Source organism: Haemaphysalis longicornis, unplaced genomic scaffold, assembly GCF_048455015.1.
Source record: "Haemaphysalis longicornis isolate Haplotype H1 unplaced genomic scaffold, Haemaphysalis longicornis Haplotype H1 scaffold_7, whole genome shotgun sequence".
NCBI lineage: Eukaryota > Metazoa > Arthropoda > Arachnida > Ixodida > Ixodidae > Haemaphysalis > Haemaphysalis longicornis.
Window position 1 is genome coordinate 4,772,858 of NW_027526422.1, and position 11,337 is coordinate 4,784,194.

The 11,337-nt window shown below is 48.2% G+C and overlaps 1 protein-coding gene across 2 annotated transcripts in view; it reads right to left on the bottom strand.

Annotated features, from left to right (window-relative positions):
• LOC144144349 (uncharacterized) overlaps positions 1–10,470 on the bottom strand; it is a 74,412-nt gene extending 63,942 nt beyond the window's left edge. The window contains exons 1-3 of one of the 2 annotated variants that reach the window (XM_077675766.1): positions 10,184–10,470; positions 7,632–7,740; positions 2,431–2,579 (exon numbers count right to left, since the gene is read on the bottom strand). In XM_077675766.1, coding sequence (XP_077531892.1) covers positions 2,431–2,579; positions 7,632–7,639 — 157 coding nt within the window. In that variant the 5' untranslated portion in view covers positions 7,640–7,740; positions 10,184–10,470. Of the gene's footprint in view, positions 1–2,430; positions 2,580–7,576; positions 7,741–10,183 lie in introns of both variants that reach the window. The other variant, XM_077675764.1, reaches the window with a different exon arrangement.
• Between the last annotated feature and the right edge of the window lie 867 nt (positions 10,471–11,337).

Here is an 11,337-nt window from a genome sequence, read left to right on the forward strand (position 1 = left end):
TGCGCCATTTCGACACTGTTGAATCCGTTTGGATTTTAAACTGAGGCTTTGACTCAGTTTGCACGGGAGAAAGCTTCGAGTTTTAATTCCCTTAAGAGAACGGTTTGATTTTTTGTCAGTTGAATCAAGTTTTTCGGAGTTAGCGATTGTTATGGGGCACGCCCCATAGCCAATGTGAAGCTCTTAAAACACCGAATTTCCTTTTCGCTTCATGAAATGACATCACTGTGGTGTCGGTGTCAATATGGCCACATTTAAGGTCTCCACAAAATGGAACGATTCATCTGGTTTACAAACAAAGCGAAGTTAAAATTAAATTCCCGTTCTGCAAAGGAACAAAGCGAGTTGTAATGTGAATTAGTGGCGGTTGTGAGTGAGCGTGAGTGAGCGTAAGCGGGCGATGGGAGTGGCGAGTGCGTGAGTGGAGGAAGCGAGTGGTGAGTACGAGTGAGTGTGAGTGGCCATTGCGAGGGGTGAGTTCGATTGCGAGGGAGTGTAAATAGGAAATGCGAGTCGTGAGCGTGAGCGTTAGTGAGTGCGAGTGGTGACACCGAATGGTGAGCGTGAACGCGAGTGAGTGCGAGTGGTGAGGGCGGAGTGGTGAGCGCGAGTGAGTGCGAGTGGTGAGGGCGGAGTGTTGAGCGTAAACGCGAGTGAGTACGAGTGGTGACGACGAATAGTGAGCTTGAGCGCGAGTGAGTGTGAGTGGTGGGGACGAGGGGTGAGCGTGAGCGCGAGTGAGTGCGAGTGGTGTGGGTGGAGTGGTGAGAGTGAGCGCGAGTGAGTGTGAGTGTTGGGGACGAGCGCCGAGTGTGAGCACGAGTGAGTGCGAGTAGTGAGAGCGGAGCTGCGAGCGTGAGTGCGAGTGAGTGTGAGTGGTGGGGACGAGTGGTGAGCGTGAGCACGAGTGAGTGCGAGTGGTGAGGGCGGAGGGGCGAGCGTGAGTGCGAGTGAGTACGAGTGGTGGGGACGAGTGGAGAGCGTGAGTGCGAGTGAGTGCGATAGTGAGAGCGGAAGGGCGAGCGTGAGTGTGAGTGAGAGCGAGTGGTGAGGGCGGAGTGGCGAGCGTGAGTGCGAGTGAGTGCTTCAGTATAAATATATTTTTTTGAGTGAGTGTGAGTGAGTGACACGCAGTTTTGCCGAGCTATGGAGAGGACTGTTCGTACTGTCAAGTTTTCTTTGAAGAAGAATGTGCAGGGGTCACTGAAAACCTGAAAAGAGTTCGGCCAGCTGTTCCGAAGAGTTCGACCATAGCTACGACGAAATTCCTCCCCGACCCGTCGAACATGGCGTCATGTGTCTCGCGCTTTCCTGCCATACCGCCCCAACAACCAGTCGCGCGCGAGTCGCGTAGTTTCTACGCTCACGTGTCTCATTCTTAAAGGTGAACAGCTTCGCTGTACAAGAAAGAGCTTTCTAAATATCCCCCATTACAGTACTACATGAACGGATTATCTTCCTCTCCTCCCCCCTCCCCCCAAAAAAGAAAAAGGAAGACGGTCAACCATGATGGGGAGGCACGTAGCCCCTTTCTAAAACATTGGAATCGAAATTAGCAATCTTTTTAAGCGCAGGTGCAGATGAATTATGTATATCAGTAAATATAACTTGGTCACGTTGCATATTGACGTACATTTTTATTATCGCGTACATCCGACTGAGCACTGCGAAGACGCAGATTAAAGAGGTGAGGGGATGGACGATGCGGGGACCGCTTACTAACACAAAGTCAACAAGGACATCGGGGAAGGCGAGCGCGGAATCTGGGCGGCGAAAGCAAGCGCCGTCGCGGTCGCGCTCCAAGAAAATTCGGTGCCCTTTCACTCCGTGAAGAACGATGACAAGCGGAGCTGTGCGCAGTTTAAGCAGTGGACGAAACAAAACTCGTTTGTTTGAAATTTGCGATTGGGAATACTTCCTAGCCAATGAGCTGAATGAGGCTTGCAAGGACTGTGGTTTTAATACATGGCGTCAGCTCTGCGCAGGTTCCCCAAGCGCCGTAGACATCTCACTGTCTGTGTAACACACCTGCCCGAACCGCTCGACCACGGATGACAGCAGTGAAATGGCATCGGGCCGGTAGACATCCGCGTTGAAATCTCCCTCCATCAAATCGGGCATTTCATCAGTGAGCGCGTGAAAAAGTGAAGCCATGGATGCACGGGCACGACCCCCCCTTGCACGTACTAAAAGAACGACCAGGGACTAGCATGTGCTTAGACGGGAAAGACATCAACCGAAACGTCGCTGCGGAAGTTCTTCAACGTGCTCGTGTACAGACGCCACTCCAGGAGTCCTTCAAGAAGGCAACACAAACACTATCTCTGGGGAAGAAAACGGGGAAACCGAGACCAATGCAGCTTTGCTGTGTTGTGGTTCCCAGCAGCCCCCAACGGAGCAGCACCTACGGATGGTGCGGTGCAAACTCACCCGCGCAGAACACGATGGTCTCCAGCCTTGAGCGCTCCGGGTTCACTTGTTTGTGCCCCACAACGGAATCGGCGCAGCTGCAACGGGCACCTCGGATATACCCACACGCGTTTCCCTTGAGCAGTCCAATGGCATTGGCATTCGACTTCCTGCGAAAACAAAGACCGCTGACTTCCGGCAGCTGGCTTTACAGTGTTATCCCATGTTGTGTCAGAAAAAGAAGATAAAGAACAAAAACTTTGTTTAGTGCTCTACCTACCAGCTGACATAGAACAAAGTTACATCCCGTCCAGAATCTTCAAACAGTGTGCTCTAAGCTGTGCGCGACCTGAGTTTATACCCCGCAAAGGACGTACGAGAGCCAGCCAGCGCATGTGCGTTCTTAGAAACAGGAAAATCGGATCATACGGCAGTTCTACCAACGTGGTCTGAAATTCGTCAGAATCCGTAAGGTTATTGCCCTATAAAAGCGGGTGTTTTCTGTTCGGCAAGTTTTAATAAGCTCATTGACGCCGCGGACTTTTAGAGGAGTAGTATGAGGGGCGACGTTGCCTCGATGTGGACACGGCAAATGAAACAGGGTGTGCAATGAAAAGGAAGAAGCCACGAACAAGATGGAACACAACACTTTTTTTGGCTGTATTTGAAGTGTTAACTGTTTCCGTCTTAACTGCGCCTTGTTGAGACGCTAACTGCTGTTATCTTATCTGCGCATTCTAGCTTTTACAGTGCGACGGTATTGGCTTGGCGTCCTATAAAAGATGAACTGCACACTAAATATTGTCGCCATGCACGCCCGTCTAGCAGAGAAAGTGCTTCTGAGAGGCGGCATTTAAATGAGGGAATCCCAAATTGCGTATACCAAAAAACGAGAGCTGCAAGAATTTATCTGAAATAAATCACCCCCCTCCCTTTTTTTTTGTGCAGCACATTACATATAAGCACATACGGGGTGTTTCAGGGAAGCCCCAGAGTAGTCTTAAGAGTAGGACCCGCCGCGGTGTCTCAGTGGCTAAGGCGTTGCGCTGCTCAGCCCGAGGTCGCGGGTTCGATTCCCGGCTGCGGCGGTCGCTTTCCTGATGGAGGCGGAAAAAAAAAACTCCTGTGCGTACGAGATTTCGGCGCACGTTGAAGATCCCCAGGTGGCCAAAATCAATCCGGAGCCTTCCACTACGGTGCGCCTCATCGGCTGTGTTGCGTCGGCGCGTTCAAACCTTACAATCAATCAATCTTAAGAATTGGCTTTCGGAGATGAAATTGTTTTTTTTCTTGTGACAGATGATCACGGGCCAAACGACAAACAATCACGCTATAAAACGAGTTTCAATTGCTATTTAGGGGATCAAAAAACTAGTATTTGTTAATTACGTGTTAATTATTGAGGTTAGGTGTCTTATAGTAATCTGGATTATCAGTCAACCCGATATCCATCGCTATAGATTCGTGAAAATGTTATTGCCTCTAGAACACTGAGCACTTCAGTCCTCCGGATGCACGCATCCGGATCCTCCTTCAATGGCCAAATGTAATTTGGCCATTGACTGGGAGTTCGTGCGTTGATGGCCAAATTAAATTTTTAGACACACGGTTTCAGTTCAAAGATGTTGGTATCTGTTGGAGCTATGATCCCAAAGCCAACAAACCGCTTCTGCTTTTCAACTCAGCGCACTCAAAGCTCGTTAAACGAGTTATAGCCTTGATGTGCTGCAAGAACGCTCTTGGCAAATCTTGCCCACGCTGTCTCATGGATGCGTTCATCCAACAAGCCCAAAGACTGCTCAGTGCCGGATACCCTCAGCACCTCCTGGCGTCGGTCGCACAGAGCCCTCTGGCAAAAATTCGCGCCAAGCCGCAAACATGCATTGCCCGTGCGGAGCGTAGGCAGAGAGAGGGTAGCAGTGATACCCTGTGTACACACGATTTCGCATAATCTGGAAAAAGTGGCCCAGAGGTATGACGTGGGTGTTTTCTTCTCTGCCCCTCACAAGCTTTCCAAGCTCTGCGAAATGACTGACCCGGAGGCAACCCAGCAAAGTGACTGCGGCGACAAAACATCGGCGACCTTTTGTTGAATGTGCAGAAGGGGTAGTCTACCAAATTCCCTTAACGCTTAACGTACGGAAAAGTGTACGTTGGCCAAACTGGGAGATGCGTCAACGAGAGGCTATGGGAGCACGCGAACAATGTAAAGAATGCGCGAGATGGGAAAGATGCTGAGGGCTTCCTGGCGAGCCATTGTTCGAATTGCAAGGATGTGGCAGCGGACGGTCAAGTATACGAAGACTGAAGTGGGCACTGTAGAAATAAAGCACTTATATTCTTTACTTGGCGTTTGATTTAGTCTTCTGCTGACGAGCAGACAGGGTAAATGGTTCTCATTGACTTAAATGGCACTCGTCGAGTTTAGCTTATAGTGAAACGAACATAGCTCTGCTGTGACATCAGGCTTGCACCGTTGTGCAAGCTGGCTTTGATTTTTGAATGAGAACTTTCCCAAAACAGTTATCTAAAAATTGGGCCCCAAGAGGACTCTATTATTACTCAGAGTTTTATAATTAGTTCCTTGGGAAGTTGTACGCGCAACATAAGTTTTGCCTGCTACCAATTCATAGCAATCCACGGGAGAGGTGTTGAAGAAGACCGCTGTAACTGCTGTTTTAGCGAAACTTTCCCAGTAGGAAATATATTATAATTTACCGCTTAGATTATCTATCATAAGCCAGAGTTTAATTTATTTCTCATTATTAGTTAGCTCACAATGAAGTTGTAAGCATTGCAGAAGTCCCGTGTGCTGTCAATACATGGCAATTCACGGGAGGGGAGCGGTTACAGAGAACGGCTGTAACTCTTCTTTTATCAAAACGATCCCGCAACAAAGTATGCGGCGATTAGCCGCTAATACGAATCTATGGTCCCACCGAGTTAAATTTACTTCCCATAATCAGTTCGTTCTCAGTGACGGTGTGAACGCTGGAGTACGCAGTAGTATAAGCAAAGGTAGCGAATGTAAGATTATGCCTCAAGTGTATAATATTGGAGTGTGAATAAAATATTTTAACTACATTGCTATCGTTACATTGTTTGTGAGTTTGTAGCAGAACATCGTAATGCACTTAAAGGGACAGACAAGCGATTTTTATCAAGCGTGTTTTCTTTATTTGGAATGAAAAGGCATCACTTAAAACACCTTAACCCGAAACGGTGTTGCTGATAGCGCCCTAGAACTTTTTAAATCAGAATTTTTAGATCTTGGGAAAAAGCGCGAAAAACGACTACACGTAGAAAAGAACACAGGACGGCGCGCTCGGCCTGTGTTCTTTTCTACGTGTAGTCGTTTTTCGCGCTTTTTCCCAAGATGTATTACCAACTCGCCCAACTTTCAGCTGCGTTTTTAGGTGTAACCAGCCGTGCCCGTCCCGCCAAAGGGAATGCCGGCAACCGTGTCAGCGAGCCGTGCGGCAGCACCGCACGTGAGGTTAAAAGAGGTATTCAAAAACTTGTCCCCGGCTAAGACGACAATAATGAGAAACATTTCCTATTCCTTCATGCGGTTTCTGAATCACGCTTTGAAATCGACGCAGTTGCTTGGACACGTAAGGTATAGAGTCGCGTTTACACCCTACAAGCCGTGCAACTTTCAGACATCAGAAATTTTAGTGCAAAATTAAAGTTATTTCCACCTGTTTGTTCAGAAGGACTTGTGGCTGCCCCAGTACATAAAACGCTGGCTTTCATATGAGCTGGAGGACACGCACCCCGCAAAAATCGGTTGCCTGTCCATTTAATACAACATACAATGACTAATCAAAGCAGAATGAAACAACAACAAAATACAAAAAAGAATAACAGGTTTTGATTCCCAAGTTAAGCGTGCATCTGGACTGGCTCAGCGAGGAGTTCGTTCACTGAGTGTTTTTACAGCGACGATGTCTCGCGCCAGCCTCTGACCGAAACTGCGTGCGTGTGTCGGCTCGCGTCTCGACGAAGACGAGCCCGAGTCTCTCCAGAGCTAGTGTAAAATGCTACGCAGCTGGAAAAAGTGAAGTTGAAAAATGTTACAGAATTCACTTCAATTCAATACGAGGCCGTCTACGGGTGGATTATGGTTACAGAGAACGGCTGTAACTTATCGAAACTATCCCGAAACAGATTAATGCAAATTACTTTGAATCAATTCTACAGAGGTTATGTGTATGTGTCCGTCTTCACGCAAGTGAAAAATTCTCATATTTCCTCTTTTAGATCGTGGGCACGATGAACCCGTCGTGAAATAAAATTTGGTCCTACAAGGAGTGGAGTTCCGCGCAGATACGCCGGCAAATTTAGCAGTCATGCTTCCATACCCACTGCGAACATTTTAAAATAAAATTCTCGCGCAGGGAAAACTTAGTTTTATTATACCACGGCCGCTATTACACCTAACATAATTCAGCTATTCACAGTTAGATGTGGCATTTTTACTATTAACGCCCAAATATGACAGCCATCGTCGCTATCTATCTAGTTGTGCACAGAGGCCAAAGTTGCCCGGTAGGATTTTGCAATTTTCCCAATTCGCATACTTAATAAAGGAGACCTTTGAAAGTATCGCGATTAGATTATTTAATACATTGTCCTCCCCCCCCCCCCCCCCAAAAAAAAAGGAAGATAAAAGAGGTCAACCATTAGGTACAGGCACGTCGCCACTCTCTAAAAAGACTGAACTGGGATTAGGATATGCAGGTGCAATAAATCTAACTTGCTCGGGTTGCGTACGTAGTTCCCTGCAATTTAAATGTTATGAATATACGACTCAGCACTGTGAAGACGAGGACTGAAGCGGGGGGTGGAGTGAGAAGGAGCGCGGTGGGAGAATGATCACGCACTCAGACAATAGAGTTCTAGCATAGCGGCTACTGTTCTCGGCGTTAGAGGCGGCGGGTATACTGGGACCCAATTGCGCATGCGCGTGCGGACACGGCGATTCTGGCCTCCCGCCACCGAAACGTAGCCGCTACGCTCTCTAATATCCAGAAAGATGCCGGAGGAGGCGGACGAGGGATGTAGGTGCCGAAGGGCAGCACGTCCCAAGAGGCACTCCAAATATGGTTCCCGCCACCCACAGGAGGTTGCCCCACACGGAGCCGCAATGATGGTGGAAACTCACATTCGCAGGACACGATAACTTCCAATCTTCGAGGCTTTCCCGCGCACTTGTTTACCTTCCCATGACGGCCTACACACAGCTGCAGCGAGCGCCTGGGCTGTACTCATTCAACACACGTGGGCGACGTTCACATAGTCCATGCGATGGCGTTGGCATCCGACTTCCTGTAAAACAAACATCGCTGACTTCCGGCAGTTGGCTCTACAATGTTTCTCCGTGTTGCGCCTGAACTCAAGTAGAAAAAGATGACAGAGCACAAAAACTATATATATATATATATACTGTTTCTATACCGACCTGAAACGCCATGGTGCTTTTATCCTTGGGAAATCAAGAAGGACGTATAGGAGCAAAGCAAGCACACGTGCATGAGTTCTTAAAAACAGGGAATTACATCGTATGGCAATAGCACAAGTCACGTATGAAATATGTCGCCATCTGTAAGGTTGTTGCGCTGCCAAGCGGATGCTTACTAGCCGACAAGTGGAAATAAGTCCGACCGATGCCGTGGTCTTTAGAAAAGCAGCATGGTGGGGTGTGGGCGCCAGAAAGTTATAAATAATGAAGGCAGGAGCGAAATTTACACGGCGAACTTTTTCACCTATTTTATTGTTTATATCTAAACCGTTTCGCGCTAATATGCCTCTAAAAACTACGTTAAATTTGGGAGTTGGCAAGTTTTTTTTGCTCTTGTTTTATAGATTTTATGAGCCGCTGCCCTCATAAAAAACATTATATACGCCTCATTACACACGGAAGTGTTTATTGAAGTTGTCGTTGTCCCTAATGTTTGAGTACTAACTTACACCCAAGCTAACGAAAACATTGTTCAACTTTTTATACCTATTCTTAAACAGCTTAGGGACTTGTTCTTGTACTTGAACACTCACAAACTGTTCTTCGTTCTTTTTGTGTATTTCACAACTGCGTACTTATGCATTGTATTAACGTTGTGTAGTGCCACCACATTAGTGGCTGCATTTTATACTTTCTTTACTCTTCGACGACGTGTTAGGAGGTACCCCGACAGTTTTCACTTTGGAGCGTCCTCATAAAGTTAAGCCTGGATATAACGAAATTGACCAAAATTCCTAAGTTTTCGTTACATGCAGGTTTTCGTTACATGCAGTTTTCGAGTTAAGGCTCGGGTGAATGAAGCGGAAACGAAACCGAAATGCTAGACATCAGTGATGATGAACTCGCCCTTAAAGGATTTATTTCACAGGGAAAAACCGCGATTTGCGCCTGCCGCTTTTCCACGAACTTAGAAAGTACACGGCACTGCAAAGAGGCAAGGTCACACACCCCCGTATTCATAAGCGTAGATTAAGCATAACTTTTGCCTTTTGACACTTTTCAGTGCCCTAACCCGTTTCAAGGACCAAACCTGCGTGGAAAGGGCGCCTTTTCGTGAACTTGATGCTTTTTTCCGCGCTCGAGATTGTTGTTGGGATACTGTACCGGCGGTGACGTTTTTCTTTCTTGCTGGCGGAGACAGCGTTTTAAATTGCGAGCTTGTCTTGAAAAGGTAAAGCTTTTCGTTTTCTGGCACGCATAACTCATCAACGACGAACTAACACCACAGATGGTAGTGGAGAAGGGCGACTACACGCCGACAGGCAGCCCTGGCACCTGACCGACTCCGCATTCTCATTTGAAACGCACTGTAGTTTGCGGTGTGGGCGCAGTTCGCTAAATTAGTGCATTTCTCCAGCCGATTTTTTTTTTACAAAAGGTGCAAAGAGCAACGGCTCATTAGCGCAACCAATTCGTTATATCAATGTTAACCGCCGCAACGCCTTCGTTACGTAGAGGTGGCAAATGGGGATGGCAATGGGGAATGGAAAACTCCGTTAAATCCAGGAATTCGTTATATCGAGGTTCGTTACATCCAGGTTTAACTGTATGCTTACTTTTCAATAAGCTGCAAACAAAGAAGAAGAAGAAGTGGCTGTTGAGTTCATAACAAGAAGATAGAGGTCTGTTATTGCCCGGTGTCCAGCCGACACCTCAGCATACGCCGAAGGGGAGAGATTAAAGAGAGTCGAAACCGGAAGAAAAATAAATAAAAAGAAGGGCAGTGATCGCAACAGAGAGAAATTCAGATTTTAGGGGACCTACTCGCTGAGGGTGGTCTATGAGGCGCACCGTAGTGTGAGACTGCAGTTGATTGATCACCTGGGGATCTTTATCGGGCACCGAAATCGGGACCCACGGAAGTTTTCGGCCTTCGTTTTTATTAGAAAAACGGCCCTCGCGGCCGTTATCGAACCCGCGTCCAATTGGTCCTAGCAGCGATACGCCTTCGCCACTGAGCCACTGGGGCGGGTGCTGCTGTGCATATCATTAATTGTCAAAATTACCAACTCTCCGAAGTGTCACCAATTCGACGCAGTGCATCTGAGAGGAGTATAAACGTGGATACATGAATCGAAGCTATTCCGTCTTTAGAGCTGTTTTTTTGTACGTTTCGTATTAAGAGTAGGATGCAGAATTATTTTTACACGTTGTCCTTAGAAAGCTGCTGGGAACATTTTTTCCACTGATGATTAGCTGTTGCAGCTGCTTTATATACATGCAACCACGCTTCTATCATCACGCGCTCACCTATTGCTAAAGACGATGCGAAGTCCGGGTCAGTGCGCCGTTCCTGGAGTTCGAGAGTATGGACGCTTCCTCGGCCAGTGTACGCTCCCAGGAAACGCTCGCGCCCGTTCCCGGTCGTGCTGTAGCCTTTGTCCCCGCGAAATCTGGACGTGCCCAGTCAACGAACGTATGCCGATAAAGATGCCTCGTGTCAGTGGTGTCGAGTCTATCGCGAGCAAGGCGTTCCGCTGACCGCATATGGTGCAGCGTGTGCCAAGCCGTGAGCGGCTCTCTCTTGTCAAACTGCAACCTATCTGCCCGCCACTCGAGCGAACACGCCGTGGGCCTCGCAGAGGAGAGTTTTACAGTACGTCACCCAGGAGGAATTTGTCGAATAAAACAGGCCGCGTCATCGCGTTTGCGATACCTGGCTGGGCAGCAGGCAAACACCCCGCGGTGACCGTATACGGGCTGCAAGCCGCGCTCTGTGAGATAAGAAAGGGGGTCTACACATAAAGGAAGCCGAAACCTTTCGGCGCGGCCGAGTGCGTTGAGTGGCTGGGGTTCCAGCTAAACGAACTGGGGTTCCGGCACTCGGAGAGAAATTGTCAATCTAGGAAGCAGCATGAAACCGGCCGTAAGTGGTTATATATTGGAGAGGAGTTTGCTTCCTTGAGTCCAGAAACGCTGAAGTCAAGTTCAACAAGATTGCATGAAACTATACTCATAATTTGTGTGTGTACCAGAGTGGGGCTTTCCGCGTGAATCCATCTAGTGCAGTATCAGAGCTCGGTGCTGTGCTGAGGCAGTTCACGATATCTTGCGCTGCTGAGCACGAGGTCGCGGGTTCGATTCCCGGCCGCGGCGGCCGCTTTTCTGATGGAGGCGAAAAGCAAGAACGCCCGTGTGTACGAGATTTCGGCGCACGTTAAAGATCCCCAGGTGGTCAAAATTAATCCGGAGCCCTCCACTACGGCGCGCCTCATCGCCAGCGCTGCGTCGGCGCGTTAAACCCTACAATCAATCAATCAATCAATCAGTTCACGATATCGCCCCGTTATCGCACCGTTATCCTTTAGTTACGCCGAATCGGCGTAACTAAAGCAGCAGTTATTCGTATTTGTACATATACGGGCCTGAGTGGCCTCGAGGTTGTCTGCATGTACCGATGGAAA